This window comes from Tripterygium wilfordii, chromosome 21 (genome assembly GCF_013401445.1).
Source record: "Tripterygium wilfordii isolate XIE 37 chromosome 21, ASM1340144v1, whole genome shotgun sequence".
In the NCBI taxonomy this organism is placed as follows: domain Eukaryota; kingdom Viridiplantae; phylum Streptophyta; class Magnoliopsida; order Celastrales; family Celastraceae; genus Tripterygium; species Tripterygium wilfordii.
In genome coordinates, this window is record NC_052252.1 from 3,637,228 (window position 1) to 3,657,933 (window position 20,706).

Genomic DNA, 20,706 nt, shown 5'->3' on the forward strand with positions numbered 1-20,706 from the left:
AGAACCAATATATATCAATCAAAAGAGCTTGAACTGAGCTGCAATACCTGATATCGGCTTTAGGCCTGGGTATTGAGCCGTATCCCAACGTGCAATCAATAAGTTCATGGGCCTGTTAGCAAGAAATAGCTTACTGGGTTCAGAGATGCATTGTAAAATGGGTCTATTGATGCAGAAGAATAGCAGTTGGAATAGGAGTTGTTATGGGTCCAAGTCAGAAGCCCATGAAGCTTGTCTCTGGAAGCCAAGCCCAGCCCGGCCCGGCCCAAGCTACAAGCAAGTAGCAATATATTCGACCCGTATGCTGGATAATGGGACACTTTTGGTGATTGAAGAACTTTACTTTCTTTCAGTACTGTCTAGTTTCCTTAGCTTCCTAGTTTGAGGGTGATTCTACAGTGTTGTGTACGTATTGAGAGTGATTCTCGTTCTTGTGAGAGTGAATCTCAGTCTAGTGTTTGCATTGGAACTCCTTGTGATATGGTTTCCTCCCCTTTTGGATGTTTACAGCTCTATATTGATATCAGTGGTCGTTGAAGCTATAAAATCCCTGTGTAGCTTGACTTCTCTGTTCTTGCTTGCATCACCTATGACTACAGCAGTACAGCCGATCCTGGATAGATTACACTAGAGATGCCCTTTGAAACATTAATAAAAGGGTGAACAAGGAACAATATTTGTCTTCTTGTTGGCCTGCTACTTGTGCAAGTTGCTAAGTTTGATTCCTCCCCACCTAATAAAATTAATGGCATGACCACCCACCAGTCGGGAAAAAAAAAACATAAAAACTAAACGACAATTAAAGTCCAATAATGAAGATGAGAATGACGAATTGAATTGGAGCTAGTGAAGAAATCAGTCCAATAATGCATAATATCCTGCTGTTTTTTGTTTTTTTTTGCAAGTTAGTTGAAAACAAGACTCCAATTCCAGGTCAGGAAAGAATCTTGCTTCTAACAAAAGGACAGTTTATATGTCAAATGAAGAGTTTACTTTACGCAGCCTCCTGCAATCAGAAAACAGCAACCCACATGTTCCAACAAAAGGATTTTATTAATTAATACAAGTCACCTTCAGCTGACACAGATTTTGATTTTATTATGCATCTTGGTTTCTATCATCTCCACAATTTGTTTAAAATCTTTATACAAACAGCAGCTTTACCTCCATCTCCACTTCCTCATGGATAATCAAATTCCTTTTCCGATTATCTTCACCTTTCTTGTTTTCTTATTGATGCTGCTGAGAATTTGGAGGAAGTTAAAACACCTCAAGTCAAATTCTGTTGTTGCTCTTGCTCCTCCCTCCCCATGGAAGCTACCACTGATAGGAAACATGCATCAAATGATTTGCTCTCTGCCCCATCACCGCCTAAGAGATTTAGCCAACAAATATGGACCTCTTATGCACCTTCAGCTTGGTGAATTGTCCATCATTGTCGTTTCTTCTCCAGAAGTTGCCAAAGAAATAATGAAAACCCATGACATTACTTTTTCATCTCGACCTCATATCCCTGCAGGAGAGATCTTGTTATATAACTTTAAAGATATTGCATTTGCACCATATGGAGATTACTGGAGACAGATGCGTAAAATCTGCACAATGGAGTTGTTGAGCCAAAAAAGGGTTCAAGCTATGCAAACCATCAGAGAGGAAGAGGTGTCAGAGTTCATTAAATCAATTTTTTCAAAGGCCATGTCGAAAATCAACCTCAGCGAGATGTTAATTTGTTTAACATATGGAATCACTTCAAAGGCGGCAATTGGTAATATTGGAGAGATGCATAAAGCATTTGTACCACTTGTAAGAGAAGTATCAGAAATTTTTGGTGGTCTTAGTTTGGCTGATATGTTCCCTTCCATAAAGTTGATTCACATGATCAGCGGCATGACGACTCGGCTTCAGAAGCTACATCATGAACTTGATAAGATACTTGAAAACCTCATCAATGAACATAAAGTTAACAAGCTGACAATTGATTCTAGTGAGGAAGTTGCCAACAATTTTGTAGATGTTCTCTTGAATCTTCAGGAATGTGGAGACTTTCAATTCCCCTTGACAACAAACAACATCAAAGCAGTTGTACTGGTAAGCATATCTTGTTCAAATCATGTTGATTTGACTATGTTAAACAGACTGCACTAATACTTTCACCAATTAAATACAATCTATCTTCCAGGACATTTTCCTTGGTGGGACTGAAACATCGTCCACAACTTTACAATGGGCTATGTCAGAATTGATAAGGATTCCAAAAATTATGGCAAAGGCTCAGGCAGAGGTGAGACTAGTATTTGATAGAAAAGGATACGTAGATGAAGCCGGACTCGAAGAACTAAAATTCTTGAAATTAGTTATCAAAGAAACTCTAAGGTTACACCCCCCTTTTCCATTGTTACTCCCAAGACTTTGCACAGAGAGAAGCAAGATTCTTGGATATGACATACCCGTCAAAGCCCAAGTCATGGTCAATGCATGGGCTATTGGAAGGGATCCGAATTATTGGATTGATGCAGAGAAGTTCTATCCTGAGAGATTTATCGATAGTTCCATTGATTACAAGGGAAATAACTTTGAATTTATCCCATTTGGCGCTGGAAGGAGGATGTGCCCAGGCATGTCATTTGGAATAGCAAGCGTTGAGCTTACACTTGCGAAATTACTTTACCATTTCGACTGGAAGCTCCCTAACAACATCAAACAAGAAGAACTGGACATGGCGGAGAATTCTGGTTCTGCAGTTGGAAGAAAAAATGATTTGTATGTGATCCCCATTCCTTACCATGCTACAAGTGCTCAATAAAAACATAAAGCTACAATTTCCATATGTAAGCATTGAATTGTTTGCTTTAGTTCCAGTATTGTTTTTCCAGTACCATGTGACCATGGTGAGTTATCTTGTACTACTGTTCTAATTTGTAGACTTGTATCTGCTAAGCAAAAAATAAAGGGGCATCAGTCTCCCTTAGTAATTATGTTACAAGTATGTCTTGTTTCTTTAGTTACTGTAGTTTCTTTTACTTATGCTAGAAAAATTCCTTCAAGTCAGGCAAATCAAACATCCACTAAAATCAAGCATGTAGCATGGTCAATTAACAAGAGCTGCAAATCAAGCATGGACAGTTTAGCATTGTGTCGCAGCTAGCTAGGTTTACAATGCGAATTGGCAAAATTTTCTTATTAATTAAGTTAGATTTAGAGATTAGAAGAATTTGTGCACGAAACGATTTTTTTTTTATTTTTTTTTTACCTTCTTTTTGATGGGCAATATCAAAAAACGAAATGATTCCTTTTTATGGGAAGACTTCAGAAATTGCCACCAACTGTTTGCGTACAATTGACCACCACAAAAATGAATGATTTACTGATATAGGGAAACCGTAAGTGAGTTGATTGAGTGTATAGAAGGTGTTAGCATCATGTACACCGCGCTAGAAAATACCAATTACCAATTGAAATGACCCAAACCAAGTTTGGGCTCTTGAACCCTCAATTAATATTAGCCCATTGATCAAAAGGCCCCACCTTTAAAAATACTTGCTCTTCATCATAAATCAAGGGGAAAAAAATAGGAGATTGGAGGCAAGAAAAGGGGCGGAAGAGTGAATATAGCGAGCTTGTTAAGTTTCACAGACCACACCTCTTGTTCTTCACAACTCCGGCAATGCCTCTCGCAATGCCTCTCGATGTCCCGGGAAACCCAGATCAAGTACTCATTGGTTTTTCTCAAACGAAAGTGCGGCTAGCTACTAGGTTTTAGTTGGCATAGAGAGTGTATGAGGTAGTGAGGAATGAGAGGTATCTGTCCTTGTATTTAGGTATTTGGGGTTTTTCTAAGAAATTTTATTTTAACCCTCTAGTTCCTTAGCTTATTAGTTTCCTCCACTTGACTTAATTGTTTTTCCAGTTATGTCCTTCAAAAAGTTGGCGTTTTACATTCTACCCCATAACGAAAATTTTATAGTAGAAATTTAAACCTTCGCCCGGTATGTCAAAGAATGTAAGATATTTCTTCCGTTTGTTCAACTCCGACTGCTAGGTAGTCTCCTCTTGGCTATGCTGTAAAAGTAACCCGAACGGCCATCGATCTTCTAACTCGAATAATTAGTCTCTAAGGTGTCATCAAAGTGACTGTCCTCTCATAGTACTCCATCACTGTTCGAACCTTGAACAATTAGTTCATCCCGAGGATGATTTCTAAACACGCAACTCTATCACTACAAGATCGATTTGGAATTCCTTATCACCGTAGCGATTCACACGACACGACACGACAAACACTACTACTACGCGAAGGCTTTATCTATACGGAGACTGGACCTTCAAAAATTCACCAATGGGGTAGTGCTCAATCTCAAAACAAACACAAAAAGGGATGACAATAGCAAATATGCGTAGTCCACGAAACAATCAATACAAGAGTTCAAAAATTCTAATTACCTCCGATGTAACGGAAAATGTGGCGTAACCCAAAGCAAAAAACTAGTACAACCATGAGGGTATACCCTTAAGGGCAATGCCAAATCAACCAGTTAACAAAGCCCAACTACAAGTCAATGACCCAACAGAGCCTTAACACAAATCACGATAGCCGGATCGGGTTGTTATGACTGTAAAGAAGTTTCAGGAGTGATTTCCTTGGCTTATTCAAAGCCCACCACCTAAAGCATTGTGGACAAAGAAAACAGAAGAGAGATGATAGAGTAAATTATAATATTATATTACGTGTCTCCAAACGTACAGAACCAAACATGCAAGTATCTATTATTTTAGTTTATATTTACATTTTTATTATCTATTTTAGCTACTTGCAACGTACAGTCGTTTATAGATACTCAACAAACTTCCGTCAAACAGCCCCTGCAGGAAGCTTTTTAAGCATAAATTAAAGATAGTAGTATAATTTATTCGAAGAAAAACCTCACTAATACTGTAAGTTGGTGATCTGCAATTCCTTCTCCTCTTCTAATTAACAACACTGTCTAACAGAAAGTGAAGGACGATGTTTCAACATGTTCTTTCAATCGCACTGATGTCCATCTGTAGAAAGTATTGGCTACAGCGGATCGTGCAGGTTAATAAAAGGGTGCTAAAAATCGAACAAGGAGTAATAGTTGACTTGTTGATGGCTGCTCCCGGTACAAGTTGCCAAGTTTGAATCCTCCCTCCTAATAAAATTATTGGCATGACCCCACCCGTCCTAAGAACAGGAAAAAACGTATAACAATTGGAGTCCAATAATGAAGATGAGAATAATTGAATTGGAGATAGTGAAGAAATCAATCCAATAATGCATAATATCTACCAATGTCCAATCCATGTTCAGTGGAAGGCGACTTGTATTAATGCATACAGTAGTCTGCAATTAGAAAGCAAAACTCCAGCTCCGCAAATAATCTTGGTTCATTCATCTCCATGAATATCCACTTCAACATGGATAATCAAATTCTTTTTCCGATTATCTTGACCTTTCTTGTTTTCTTTTTTATGCTGCTGAGAACATGGAGCAAATCACAAAACGAGAGGTCGAATTCTGCTGTTGCTCCTCCCTCCCCATGGAAGCTACCACTGATAGGAAACATGCATCAAATGATTGGCTCTCTACCCCATCGCCGCCTAAGAGATTTAGCCAACAAATATGGACTTCTTATGCACCTTCAGCTTGGTGAATTGTCCACTATAGTCGTTTCTTCTCCAGAAGTTGCCAAAGAAATAATGAAAACCCATGAAATTACTTTTTCCAGTCGACCTTATATCATCAGACAGGTGGTGTCTCATCAATGAACATAAAATTAAGAAGGCAACCGGTGATTATAGTGAGGAAGATGCCGACGATTTTGTAATACAGAAAAATTCCTTCAAGTGCAGACGAAGCAGCCCTGGAAAAGATAATAAAGAGCTGATATAAATATGCCAGTTAACAATAGCTGCAAATCAACCATGGACAGGTTAGCGTCCACAAAAATCAAGCATCGACAGTTCAGTATTATGCGTTAAGTTAGCTGTTTGAATCACTTAGTGCATGTGTGTGGGAGGTCACAAGTTCTGACACCCACTCTAGTCTAGCCTCCATTACCATTTATGAGATTTGACATGAATGAATTCATCAGTGATGGGCGTCAAGTTGTTGACGATATTTATGCCAATATATTCAATAGCACAAGATGATAACAAGACCAGGTTCAACACTCAAGAACACCAATTAAGTGCACGACTAGAAACAAGGGCAAATCCAATCCAATGGATTCCAAATTTTACAAGTGAGCTAAACACTATATGAGAACCAATATATATCAATCAAAAGAGCCAGAACTGAGCTGCAATACCTGATATCGGCTTTAGGCCTGGGTATTGAGCCGTATCCCTACGTGCAATCAATAAGTTCATGGGCCTGTTAGCAAGAAATAGCTTACTGGGTTTAGAGATACATTGTAAAATGGGTCTATTGATGCAGAAGAATAGGAGTTGGAATAGGAGTTGTTATGGGTCCAAGCTAGAAGCCCATGAAGCTTGTCTCTGGAAGCCAAGCCCAGCCCAGCCCAGCCCTGCCCGGCCCAAGCTACAAGCAAGTAGAAATATATTCAACCCGTATGCTGGCTGGATAATGGGACACTTTTGGTGATTGAAGAACTTTACTTTCTTTCAGTACTGTCTAGTTTCCTTAGCTTCCTAGTTTGAGAGTGATTCTACAGTGTTGTGTACGTATTGAGAGTGATTCTCGTTCTTGTGAGAGTGAATCTCAGTCTAGTGTTTGTATTGAAACTCCTTGTGATATGGACTCCTCCCCTTTTGGATGTTTACAGCTCTATATTGATATCATTGATTGTTGAAGCTATAAAATCGCTGTGTAGCTTGACTTCTCTGTTCTTGCTTTGCATCACCTATACTGTTTTTGGCTCGTACAATGACTACAGCAGTACAGCCGATCCTGGATAGATTACACTAGAGATGCGTTTTGAAACATTAATAAAAGGGTGAACAAGGAACAATATTTGTCTTCTTGTTGGCCTGCTACTTGTACAAGTTGCTAAGTTTGATTCCTCCCTCCAAATAAAATTAATGGCATGACCCCACCAGTCGGGAAGAAAAAACACATAAAAACTAAACGACAATTAAAGTCCAATAATGAAGATGAGAATGACAAATTGAATTGGAGCTAGTGAAGAAATCAGTCCAATAATGCATAATATTTTGTTGTTTTTTTTTTCAAGTTAGTTGAAAACAAGACTCCAATTCCAGGTCAGGAAAGAATCTTGCTTCTAACAAAACGACAGTTTATATGTCAATCGAAGAGTTTACTTTACGCAGCCTCCTGCAATCAGAAAACAGCAACCCACATATTCCAACAAAAGGATTTTATTAATTAATACAAGTCACCTTCAGCTGACACAGATTTTTATTTTATTATGCATCTGGGTGGGTCTATCATCTCCACAATTTGTTTAAAATCTTTATACAAACAGCAGCTTTACCTCCATCTCCACTTCCTCATGGATAATCAAATTCCTTTTCCGATTATCTTCACCTTTCTTGTTTTCTTATTGATGCTGCTGAGAATTTGGAGGAAGTCAAAACACCTCAAGTCAAATTCTGTTGTTGCTGTTGCTCCTCCCTCCCCATGGAAGCTACCACTGATAGGAAACATGCATCAAATGATTTGCTCTCTACCCCATTACCGCCTAAGAGATTTAGCCAACAAATATGGACATCTTATGCACCTTCAGCTTGGTGAATTGTACACCATCGTCGTTTCTTCTCCAGAAGTTGCCAAACAAGTTATGAAAACCCATGACCTTGCTTTTTCCAGTCGACCTTATCTCCCAGCCGGAGAGATCCTGCTATATAACTTTAAAGATCTTATATTTGCACCATATGGAGATTACTGGAGACAGATGCGTAAAATCTGCACTATAGAGCTGTTGAGCGGAAAAAGGGTTCAAGCGACACAATCCATCAGAGAGGAAGAGGTATCGGAATTTATTAAATTAGTTTCTTCAAAGGCCAGGTCGGAAATAAACCTCAGTGAGATGGTAATTTGTTTAACATATGCAATCACTTCAAAGGTGGTAATTGGTAAGAGTGGCGAGGCGCATGGAGCATTTGTACCACTTGTAAGAGAAATCATAGAGGTTTTTGGAGGTTTCAGTTTGGCTGATATGTTCCCTTCCATAAAATTGATTCACATGATCAGCGGCATGACGACTCGACTTGAGAAGCTACATCATGAACTTGATAAGATACTTGAAAACCTCATCAATGAACATAAAGTTGACAAGGCGACAATTGATTCTAGTGAGGAAGTTGCCAACAATTTTGTAGATGTTCTCTTGAATCTTCAGGAATGTGGAGACTTTCAATTCCCCTTGACAACAGACAACATCAAAGCAGTTGTACTGGTAAGCATATCTTGTTCAAATCATGTTGATTTGACTATGTTAAATAGACTGCACTAATGACCTTCAGAGCTAACTTTTGGACTCAATAAATATCTATCATTTTTCGTATGAAAATAAATGTACCTTTCGTTTCCCTTATAATATGTAGTTGGAAAGAAAAAAAATACTTTCACCGTTTAAACACAATCTATCTTTCAGGACATGTTCACTGCTGGGACTGAAACATCGTCTACAACTATAGAATGGGCTATGTCAGAATTGATAAAGATTCCAAGAATTATGGAAAAGGTTCAAGCGGAGGTGAGGCAGGTCTTTGATGGAAAAGGATATGTAGATGAAGCCGGACTCGAAGAACTAAAATTCTTGAAATTAGTTATCAAGGAAACTCTAAGGTTACACCCTCCTCTTCCATTATTACTCCCAAGAGAATGCAGAGAGATATGTCAGATTCTTGGATATGACATACCCGTCAAAGCCCAAATCATTGTTAATGCATGGGCTATTGGAAGGGATCCAAATTATTGGATTGATGCCGAGAAGTTCTATCCCGAGAGATTTGCCAATAGTTCCATTGATTACAAGGGAAATAACTTTGAATTTATCCCATTTGGTGCTGGAAGGAGGATGTGCCCTGGCATATCATTTGGAATGGCAAGCGTTGAGCTTACACTTGCAAAGTTACTTTATCATTTCGACTGGAAGCTCCCTAACAACATCAAACAAGAAGAATTGGACATGACAGAGAGTTTTGCGGCTTCAGTTGGTAGAAAAAATGACTTGTATGTAATCCCCATTCCTTACCATGCTACAATTGCTTAGTAAAAAACATAAAGCTGGCTACCATTTCCTTATGTAAGTATTGAACTGTATGCTTTTGTTCCAATGTTGTTTTTCCAACACCATGTGACCATGATTAGTTTTCTTGTATCTGCTCAGCAAAAATAAATGGGCATTAGTCTCCCCTTACTTATTATGTTACAAGTAAATCTCTTGTTTCTTTAGTTGCTATAGTTTTTGTTACTTATGCTAGAAAAATTCCTTTAAGTGCAGACAAAGCAGCACCAGAAGAGACAATAATGGCTTTTATTGTAGTTGATCCCAAAAAAAACAAATTTTAATAAAAAATGTTGGCTCCAGCCATTCACAAAACCCAAACTTCCATCCACACTATCCCCTCCAAAATCCCTAAATAAAGATCTCCTCATATAAATAGGCTAATTAACAATAGCTGCAAAAGCATGGACAATTTTTTTTTTTCCTAGTTAAGTGAGTTGGGTCTTGGCCCACTTCTTAGCTAGGAAGAAATAAAGTTGTGCGGACCCGATATATTTACGAGAACCGTACAACCTAAAACGGACATTATACTTGGTTGTATGGAGATGTTAGATTTACGACAATTATACATAGGTTTTCATGCTTTTGACCTAGTCTCAAAATCCTAAACCTCCCCCAAAAACTTGGGTAAGAATGAATTGACAACAAACTTGGGAACCATTAATTTAACCAATATATCTCCACATCACGAACTCCTTAGTAAAACAAAGACACACACACACATATATATATATACCTCGATTAATACACAAACAAAGACACATTAATTAGAATAAATGGCAAGCTATTGATTGAACGACAATCACATTGCATGTAAGGGATCACCCATCCATTAGGTCGTAGGTTCGAATCCTATCACCTCCCAAAATCTCTGTTTCAAAAAAAAAAATAGAATACATGGCATCAAGCAGCAAATTTTGGGCCACGCTTCTGATCGCGATGATCGTGGTGTTCACGACGTCCATGGAGGTTGGAGAGGCTTGGGGTGAAGTGCTACCAACAGCTGTAAGAGATGCTATGACCAGTGCATGGGTATGGGCGCAACCTCCACCGCTGAGGGTTGCAAGGTTCAATGTGAACCACTTTGTACTAATAATTTCAATACCTAGTTCTTAGATATATATACATGTACAACATCGATATAATGCTCCATTCTGTTTACCAAATTGAATGAAACTTATTGAATGTTCAAACATTTATATATGGAAATAAACAACGTAGCCAAATCAAACCCTAATGCTCTTCAACTTCTAATGCCCAATGACAATTATACGTGAATTAATTAAATTAAAGAAATAGAGGAAGAAAACAAAATTCTATAAATAATTTGGTGCTCAATAGAATAGTCGGGAATAAGTATCAAGAGAAAATGTAGAAACAATTAATTAACTTTTTGGTATGCTTGTTTTTTTTTTTATTTTTTTATTTTTTTTGCATTTTCTGTTTTTCATTTCCCGGAAAACAGAAAACACCCCTAAAACGCGTTTGATTCTCCTTTAAAAGAAAAACATGTGAAATAGGATATCACTGAAAAACAGCTTGAAAAAACATAAAACGAAAAATGACTTATTGTCGGCTCGCTCCTTGTACGAGGTGCGAAGTTTGGTTCCCCCCCCCCCCCCCCCTCCTAATAAAATTAATGGCATAACCCCACCCCTGTGTCGTACGGAAAGAGGAATAACATAAAAATAAATACAACAACAGTTGGCTAACATGTGCATGTGATCAGTAGAGTTTCGAGATACCCAACGCAGTCTGCCATTACAAAACAAAACTCCAGATCTGCGAATAATCTTGATTCTATCATCTCTGTTGTTCCACAATTAGTTTAAAATCTTGATACAATCAACAGCTTTACCTCCATCTCCACTTCACCATGGATAATCATAATCTTCTTCCAATTATCTTGACCTTTCTTGTTTTCTTATTGATGCTGCTGAGAATTTGGAGGAAGTCAAAAAACCTCAAGTCAAATTCCGTTGTTGCTCTTGCCCCTCCCTCCCCATGGAAGCTACCACTGATAGGAAACATTCATCAAATGATTTGCTCCCTGCCCCATCACCGCCTAAGAGATTTAGCCAACAAATATGGACCTCTTATGCACCTTCAGCTTGGTGAATTGTCCACCATTGTCGTTTCTTCTCCAGAAGTTGCCAAACAAGTTATGAAAACCCATGACATTACTTTTTCATCTCGACCTCATATCCCTGCAGGAGAGATCTTGTTATATAACTTTAAAGATGTTGCACTTGCACCATATGGAGATTACTAGAGACAAATGCGTAAAATATGCACAATGGAGCTGTTGAGCCAAAAAAGGGTTCAAGCCATGCAAACCATCAGAGAGGAAGAGGTATCGGAGTTCATTAAATCTGTTTCTTCAAAGACTAGGTCGAAAATCAACCTCAGCAAGATGTTAATTTGTTTAACATATGGAATCACTTCAAAGGCGGCAATTGGTAAGAGTGGCGAGACGCATAAAGCATTTGTACCACTTGTAAGAGAAGTATCAGAAGTTTTTGGTGGTTTTAGTTTGGCTGATATGTTCCCTTCTATAAAAATGTTTCATATGATGAGCGGGATGAGGACTCGGGTTGAGAAGCTGCATCGTGAAGTTGACAAGATACTTGAAAACATCATCAATGAACATAAAGTAATGAAGGCAGCCAATGATTCTAGTGAGGAAGATGCTGATGATTTTGTAGATGTTCTCTTGAATCTTCAGGAATGTGGAGACTTTCAGTGCCCCTTGACATCAGACAATATCAAAGCAGTTGTACTGGTAAGCATATCTTATACAAATAATGTTGATTTGAAAATCTTAAATAGATTGCACTAATACTTTCACCAATTAAATACAATCTATCCTTTAGGACATTTTCCTTGCTGGGACTGAAACATCGTCCACAACTTTACAATGGGCTATGTCAGAACTGATAAAGATTCCAAAAATTATGGCTAAGGCTCAGGCAGAGGTGAGGCAAGTCTTTGATAGAAAAGGATACGTAGATGAAGCCGGACTCGAAGAACTAGAATTCTTGAAATTAGTTATCAAAGAAACTCTAAGATTACACCCCCCTCTTCCCTTGTTACTCCCAAGACTTTGCACAGAGAGAAGCAAGATTAATGGATATGACATACTCATCAAAGCCCAAGTCATAGTCAATGCATGGGCTATTGGAAGGGATCCGAATTACTGGATTGAAGCAGAAAAGTTCTATCCTGAGAGATTTATCAATAGTTCCAGTGATTACAAGGGAAATAACTTTGAATTTATCCCATTTGGCGCTGGAAGGAGGATGTGCCCAGGCATGTCATTTGGAATAGCAAGCGTTGAGCTTACACTTGCGAAATTACTTTACCATTTCGACTGGAAGCTCCCTAACAACATCAAACAAGAAGAACTGGACATGGAGGAGAATTTTGGTTCTTCAGTTGGAAGAAAAAATGATCTGTATGTAATCCCCATTCCTTACCATGCTGCAAGTGCTCAATAAAAACATACAGCTACAATTTCCATATGTAAGCATTGAATTGTTTGCTTTAGTTCCAGTGTTGTTGTTCCAGTACCATGTGACCATGGTGAGTTATCTTGTACTATTGTTCTAATTTGTAGACTTGTATCTGTTAAGCAAAAAATAAATGGGAATCAGTCTCCCTTACTAATTATGTTACAAGTATGTCTTGTTTCTTTAGTTACTGCAGTTTCTTTTACTTATGCTAGAAAAATTCCTTCAAGTCAGACAAATCAAGCATCCACTAAAATCAAGCATGTAGCATGGTCAATTAACAACAGCTGCAAATCAAGCATGGACAGTTTAGCATTGTGTTGCAGCTAGGTTTACAATGCGAATTGGCAAAATTTTCTTATTAATTAAGTTAGATTTAGAGATTAGAAGAATTTGTGCACGAAACGATTCCTTTTTCTTTTTTCTTTTTTTTTTCTTTTTGATAGGCAGTATCAAAAAACGAAATGATTCCTTTTTATTGGAAGAGTTCAGGAATCGCCACCAACTGTCTGGGTACAATTGACCACCACAAAAATGAATGGTTTACGGATATAGGGAAACGGTAAGTGAGTCGATTGAGTGTATGGAATGTGTTAACACTGTGGACACCGTGCTAGAAAACAACAGTTATCAATTGAAAGAATCCAAACCAAGTTTTGGCCCTTGAACACTCAATTAATATTAGCCCATTGATCAAAAGGCCCCACCCTTTAAAAATACTAGTTCTTCATCATAAATCAAGGGAAAAAAAAAATAGAAGCGAGGAGGCAAGAAAAGGGGTTGAAGAGAGATAGAGTATAGCGAGCTTGTTAAGCTTCACGGACCACACCTCTTGTTCTTCACAACTCTGGCAGTGCCTCTCGATGTCCGGGAAAACCCAGATCAACTACTCATTCGTTTTTCTCAAACGAAAGTGTGGCTAGCTACTAGGTTTTAGTTGGCATAGAGAATGTATGAGATAGTGAGGAATGCGAGGTATAAGTACTTGTATAGTTGTATTTAGGTATTTGGGGTTTTTCTAGGAAATTTTATTTTAACCCTCTAGTTCCTTAGCTTATTAGTTTCCTCCACTTGACTTAATTGTTTTTTCAGTTATGTCCTCCTTCAAAAAGTTGGTGTTTTACATTCTACCCCTTAACGAAAATTTTGTAGTCGAAATTTAAACTTTCCCCAAGTATGTCAAAGAGCTTCAGATATTTCTTCCGTTTGTTCAACTCTAACTGCTAGGTAGTCTCCTCTGGGCTATGCTGTAAAAGTAACCCGAATGGCCATCGATCATCTAACTCGAATAATTAATCTCTAAGGTGTCATCAAAGTGACTGTGCTCTCATGGTACTCCATCACTGTTCGAACCTTGAACAATTAGTTCATCCCGAGGATGATTTCTAAACACGCAACTCTATCACTACAAGATCGATTTGGAATTCCTTGTCACCGTAGCGATTCACACGACACGACAAACACTACTACTACGTGAAGGCTTTATCCATACGGAGACTCGACCTTTAAAAATTCACCGATGGGGTAGTGCTCAATCTCAAAACAAACACAAAAAGGGATGACAATAGCAAATATGCGTAGTCCACGAAACAATCAATACAAGAGTTCAAAAATTCTAATTACCTCCGATGTAACGGAAAATGTGGCGTAACCCAAAGCAAAAAACTAGTACAACCATGAGGGTATACCCTTAAGGGCAATGCCGAATCATCCAGTTAACAAAGCCCAACTAGAAGTCAATGACCCAACAAAGCCTTAACACAAATCACGATAGCCGGATCGGGTTGTTAGGACTGTAAAGAAGTTTGAGGAGTGATTTCCTTGGCTTATTCAAGGCCCACCACCTAAAGCATTGTGGACAAAGAAACTTTCTCAGGTTAATAAAAGGGGTGCTAAAAATCGAACAAGGAGTAATAGTTGACTTGTTGATGGCTGCTCCTTGTACAAGTAGCCAAGTTTGAATCCTCCCTCCTAATAAAATTATTGGCATGACCCCACCCGTCCTAAGAAAAGGGAAAAAACGTACAACAATTGGAGTCCAATAATGAAGATGAGAGTAATTGAATAGGAGACGGTGAAGAAATCAATCCAATAATGCATAACATCTACCAATGTACAATCCATGTCAGTGGAAGGCGACCTCAATTAATACACACAGCTGTCTGCAACCAGAAAGCAAAACTCCATCTCCGCAAATAATCTTGGTTCATTCATCTCCATGCATATCCACTTCATCATGGATAATCAAATTCCTTTTCCGATTATCTTCACCTTTCTTGTTTTCTTTTTTATGCTGCTGAGAACATGGAGCAGATCACAAAAAGAGAGGTCGAATTCTTCTGTTGCTCCTCCCTCCCCATGGAAGCTACCACTGATAGGAAACATGCATCAAATGATTGGCTCTCTGCCCCATTGCCGCCTAAGAGATTTAGCCAACAAATATGGACCTCTTATGCACCTTCAGCTTGGTGAATTGTCCACCATTGTCGTTTCTTCTCCAGAAGTTGCCAAAGATATAATGAAAACCCTTGACATTACTTTTTCCAGTCGACCTTATATCCCTGCTGTAGAGATTCTGTTCTATAACTTTAAGAATATTGCATTTGCACCATATGGAGATTACTGGAGACAGATGCGTAAAATCTGCACAATAGAGCTGTTGAGCGGAAAAAGGGTTCAAGCTACGCAGTCCATCAGAGAGGAGAAGGTATCGGAGTTCATTAGTTCCATTTCTTCAAAGGCCAGGTCAAAAATCAACCTCAGTGAGATGTTAATTTGTTTAACATATGCAATCACTTCAAAGGCGGTCATTGGTAAAAGTGGCGAGACGCATGGAGAATTTGTACCACTTGTAAGAGAAATAGCAGACGCCTTAGGAGGTTTCAGTTTGGCTAATATGTTCCCTTCCATAAAATTATTGCATATGATCAACGGGATGAGAACTCGGCTTTTGAAGCTGCATCATGAACTTGATAAGATACTTGAAAACATCATCAATGAACATAAAGTTAAGAAGGCAACAATTCAATCTAGTGAAAAATTTGCTGACGATTTTGTAGATGTTCTCTTGAATCTTCAGGAATGTGAAGACTTTCAGTTCCCCTTGACAGCAGACAGCATCAAAGCAGTTATACTGGTAAGCATATCTTATTCAAATCATGTTGATTTGAAACTCTTAAATAGACTCTACTAATGACCTTAAGACCTAACTAATATACTCAACAAATTGTTGTCGTTTTTAATAGGCTCCTTTGTGCAATAACTATTTGAATCAATTCACCTTTCGTTTCCAATATGAATATGTATGGGGAGAAACATTATTTTCACCTGTTAAACACAATCTACTTTCAGGACATTTTGGCTGCAGGGAGTGGAACATCATCTACAATTTCAGAATGGGCTATGTCGGAATTGATAAAGATTCCAAGAATTATGGCAAAGGCTCAAGCAGAGGTGAGACAAATCTTTGATAGTAAAGGATATGTAGATGAAGCTGGACTCAAAGAACTAAAATTCTTGAAATTAGTTATCAAAGAAACTCTAAGGTTACACCCTCCTGGTCCGCTAGGACTTCCAAGACTTTGCAGAGAGAGATGTCAAATTCTTGGATATGATATACCCATCAATGCCCAAGTCATTGTTAATGTATGGGCTATTGGAAGGGATCCGAATTATTGGATTGATGCTGAGAAGTTCTATCCCGAGAGATTTGTCAATAGTTCCATTGATTATAAGGGAAATAACTTTGAATTTATCCCATTTGGTGCTGGAAGGAGGATGTGCCCTGGCGTGTCCTTTGGCATAGCGAGCGTTGAGCTTACACTTGCAAAGTTACTTTACCATTTCGACTGGAAGCTCCCTAACAACCTCAAACAAGAAGAACTGGACATGACGGAGAGTTTTGCTGCTTCAGTTGGTAGAAAAAATGATTTGTATGTAATCCCCATTCCTTACCATGCTACAATTGCTTAGTAAAAAACATAAAGCTACACTTTCCTTATGTAAGCATTGATTGTTTGGTTTAGTTCCCGAGTTGTTTTTCCAGCACCATGTGACCATGCATGGTTACTTCTCTTGTATCTGCTCAGCAGATATAAATTGGCATTAGTGTCCCTTATGTTACAATTTCCTTATGTAAGCATTGATTGTTTGCTAGCCAGACATGGTCTTCCCTCATCAGCTGCATGTGTAGTTTGTAACGTTGCAGACGAGTCCCATAATCACTTGTTTTTTCAGTGCTCGTACGCACAGGCCGTATGGGTACATATCTCTCATAGGACCAAGCTAACCAGCTGCCGTGGTCTGAGCTTTCTCAATGGACAGCAGATAAATTTAAAAATAATTCAATTGTCTCCACACTTGCAATGATGTTTCTGTCTGCCTCCATTTATGAGATTTGGGCATGAAAGAAATACCAGATTTTCTACTGCAGGGCCCCAACCCCTGACTTTGTGGTTTGGAATTGAGCTGCAACTTTTGAACTGAGTTTGGGTTTCTTGGTGCTCGAGATTTTGTGTCAATTATTGGTTGTTTATTGGAGTCAAGTATTTGGGGAAATTGTTTTGGTATTTGAGCTCGAATATTGTTGTTTGGTACACCAATAACTTATAAATGGTATACCAAACGAACCCTTAGTTATACATTAGGCCTTCAAAGGCTCATTATGCAAATATCAAAATATGGCCCATTGACTAGGCCCATGGCCTAGCGTGGACACATTAACTTAAGATCTCACTCAAATCTTCACTATCATCTATACACGTAAGCCTTCTGCCCAAGACAATGAATCTTTGATAGCTCATCGCCCTATCCATATAGTCATGTCAAGTATCCTTCACTCAACCAGATCCTCTCTATCAAAGGAATGTGTTCGTCTGACTGATTGCCTAATACTAGGCAGTTCCTGAGATCCTCACTGGGATACGTCTCTAATAACCTCGAGACTCACATCAATCTCGTCACTAACACAGTCGTCATTTCAGTAATAACCCCCAAGTCTTATTTCCAATTTAGCGCTTGAAATCTAACACAAGTCTTGCACCATATCTCAACCGAGATTTACTCTTGAGGGAAATGCTATCCACTTCATGGGACATGATCATAAAGGAGGAAGGGTCCACGTCACCTTCCTATGCAACCGAGATTATAAAGCCTTCCCCTTCCATATGAAGAGGGATCCCCCAACAAAGGAAGACTAAGAAATATACGCAAAACCTAGTAACCATTATCTTATTAAAAATACTTGGAAACACCATCTAACTTGATCCTCAAGCCCTTTCAGTCGACACCCCGCCGACCTTAAGGTTCTCTCACTTTCCTCCCTTGAATTTTGCAATATTGTTGGTGGTCCCTATCAACAAATTCTTGATTGTAAAATTCACTTCATACATCTATGGAATGGGAGGGGCTCCAATTTTGACTCTAATTCTCTCTTAAAACTCATGTTAAATCATGAATTTCTTTTTGAAAATAACATATTAGAGTTTAGGAGCTAAAGAATTACTGTTTAGGGTTTAGAATTTAGGTTTTATAATTTAGGGTTAAGGGCTTAATTTTTGATTTTTAGGTTTAGAGTTTAGGATTTAAGGTTTATAATTTAGAATTTAGTATTTATAAAAAAAAATTTCAAAATCTACTATACTGTAACACGATGAACGTCAAAATAGTCAATCACACATTTTAATTCATGTTTTAACATAGTTTTGATAGAGAATTGGAGCCAAAAATTAGAGTATGAATTGGAGCTCCCCCTATCCCGTACATCTATCCATAGAAAGTGTTAGCGACAGCCAATCCTGGTTTGATTAGAAATGCCTTTGAAACATTAATGAAAGGGTGGTAAAAATCGAACAAGGAGCAACAGTTGACTTATTGTTGGCCTGCTCCTTGTACAAGGTGCCATGTTTGATTCCTCCCTCCTAAATTAATTAATTGTATAACTCTCCTCGAGTAGGAAAAAAAGAGAAAACATCAAATTAAAAAATAAAAAATAAAAAAACACGAAACGACAATTAATAAAAGCCTTTTTATTTTTTTGAAGTTACTAGAAAACAAAACTCCAACTCATTGTGAGGAAAGAATCTTGCTTCTAATATGATTCTTACAAATTGATTTGAGTAGAAAAAATTAATAGAAGAAGAGTTGGTTAACATGTGCATGTCAATAGAATAGTTTAAGTAGTCTGCAATTAGAAAACAAAACTCCAGCTCATCGAATAATCTTGGTTCCATCATCTCCACAATTAGTTTAAAATCTCGATACAAATAGTAGCTTTACCCTCCATCTCCACTTGATCATGGATAATCAAATTCCTTTTCCAATTATCTTCACCTTTCTTGTTTTCTTCTTTATGTTGCTGAGACTATGGAGCAAATCACAAAACAAGAAGTCAAATTCTGGCGTTGCTCCTCCCTCGCCATGGAAGCTACCACTCATAGGAAACATACATCAAATGATTGGCTCTCTGCCCCATCAACGCCTAAGAGTTTTAGCCAACAAATATGGACCTCTTATGCATCTTCAGCTTGGTGAATTGTCCACCATTGTCGTTTCTTCTCCGGAAGTTTCCAAAGAAGTAATGAAAACCCATGACATTGCTTTTTCCGGTCGACCTTATGCCCTTGCCGCAGAGATCCTATTCTATAACTTTAAAGATATTGCCTTTGCGCCATATGGAGATTACTGGAGACAGATGCGTAAAATCTGTACAATAGAGCTTTTGAGCGGAAAAAAGGTTCAAGCAATGCGATCCATCAGAGAGGAAGAGGTATCAGAGTTCATTAAATCCATTTCTTCGAAGGCCAGGTCGAAAATCAACCTCAGTGAGATGTTAATTTGCTTAACATATGCAATCACTTCAAAGGCGGCAATTGGTAACAGTGGCGAGATGCATGGAGCATTTGTACCACTTGTAAGAGAAATGGTAGAGGTTTTTGGAGGTTTCAGTTTGGCTGATATGTTCCCTTCCATAAAATTATTTCATATGATCAGTGGTATGAGGACTCGGCTTGACAAGTTGCATCGTGAAGTTGATAAGATACTTGAAAACATCATCAATGAACATAAAGTTAAGAAGGCAACAATTGATTCTAGTGAGGAAGTTGTTGACGATGTGGTAGATGTTCTCTTGAATCTTCAGAAATGTGGGGATTTTCAATTCCCTTTGGCAGCAGAAAACATTAAAGCAGTTGTACTGGTAAGCGCATATCTTTTTAGTATGCCCCTTTGTGCAATTACTATTAGAATCAATTTACCTTTCATTTCCCTTATGAATATACAGGGAAAAAACACAATAATTTAACCGATTTAACGCAATCTATGTTTCAGGACATTTTGAGTGCTGGAAGTGAAACATCATCTACAACTTTAGAATGGGCTATGTCAGAATTGATAAAGAATCCAGGAATTATGAAAAATGCTCAAGCAGAGGTGAGACAAGTCTTTGATAGAAAAGGATATGTAGATGAAGTCGGACTCGAAGATCTAGAATTCTTGAAATTAGTTATCAAGGAAACTTTGAGGTTACACCCTCCTTTTCCATTGTCAGTCCCAAGACTTTGTAGACAGAGATGTAAGATTCTTGGATATGACATACCCGTCAAAGCCCAAGTCATCGTTAACACGTGGGCTATTGGAAGGGATCCGAATTATTGGATTGATGCCGAGAAGTTCTATCCCGTGAGATTCGTCAATAGTTCTATTGATTATAAGGGAAATAACTTTGAATTTATCCCATTTGGTGCTGGAAGGAGGATATGCCCTGGCATATCATTTGCAATAGCAAGCATTGAGCTTACACTTGCAAAGTTACTTTACCATTTCGACTGGAAGCTTCCTAACAGCATCAAACCTGAAGAACTAGACATGATGGAGAGTGTTGGTATTTCAGTTGGAAGAAAAAATGATCTGTATGTAATCCCCATTCCTTACCATGCCACAATTGCTCAGTAAAAACATAAAGCTACAAT

The 20,706-nt window shown here is 38.3% G+C and overlaps 4 protein-coding genes and 1 pseudogene across 4 annotated transcripts; all 5 read left to right on the forward strand.

The window, feature by feature from the left end:
- The first annotated feature begins 1,065 nt into the window (after positions 1-1,065).
- LOC119988437 (premnaspirodiene oxygenase-like) lies at positions 1,066-2,983 on the forward strand. Its single transcript, XM_038833476.1, has 2 exons — positions 1,066-2,088; positions 2,180-2,983. The coding sequence occupies exons 1-2, from the start codon at positions 1,183-1,185 to the stop codon at positions 2,801-2,803; spliced, it is 1,530 nt and encodes a 509-aa protein (XP_038689404.1). The 5' UTR covers positions 1,066-1,182; the 3' UTR covers positions 2,804-2,983.
- A 4,440-nt stretch (positions 2,984-7,423) lies between these two features.
- On the forward strand, positions 7,424-9,382 carry LOC119988459 (cytochrome P450 71D9-like). Its single transcript, XM_038833505.1, has 2 exons — positions 7,424-8,396; positions 8,595-9,382. Exons 1-2 carry the CDS (start codon positions 7,491-7,493, stop codon positions 9,213-9,215), a joined length of 1,527 nt encoding a protein of 508 aa, XP_038689433.1. The 5' UTR covers positions 7,424-7,490; the 3' UTR covers positions 9,216-9,382.
- Positions 9,383-11,146: 1,764 nt separating this feature from the next.
- LOC119988460 lies at positions 11,147-12,908 on the forward strand (annotated as a pseudogene).
- Positions 12,909-14,682: 1,774 nt separating this feature from the next.
- LOC119988709 (cytochrome P450 71D9-like) lies at positions 14,683-16,763 on the forward strand. Its single transcript, XM_038833859.1, has 2 exons — positions 14,683-15,875; positions 16,091-16,763. The coding sequence occupies exons 1-2, from the start codon at positions 14,958-14,960 to the stop codon at positions 16,709-16,711; spliced, it is 1,539 nt and encodes a 512-aa protein (XP_038689787.1). The 5' UTR covers positions 14,683-14,957; the 3' UTR covers positions 16,712-16,763.
- A 2,260-nt stretch (positions 16,764-19,023) lies between these two features.
- LOC119987727 (cytochrome P450 71D10-like) lies at positions 19,024-20,689 on the forward strand. Its single transcript, XM_038832647.1, has 2 exons — positions 19,024-19,934; positions 20,066-20,689. Exons 1-2 carry the CDS (start codon positions 19,035-19,037, stop codon positions 20,687-20,689), a joined length of 1,524 nt encoding a protein of 507 aa, XP_038688575.1. The 5' UTR covers positions 19,024-19,034.
- The last annotated feature ends 17 nt before the right edge of the window (positions 20,690-20,706 follow it).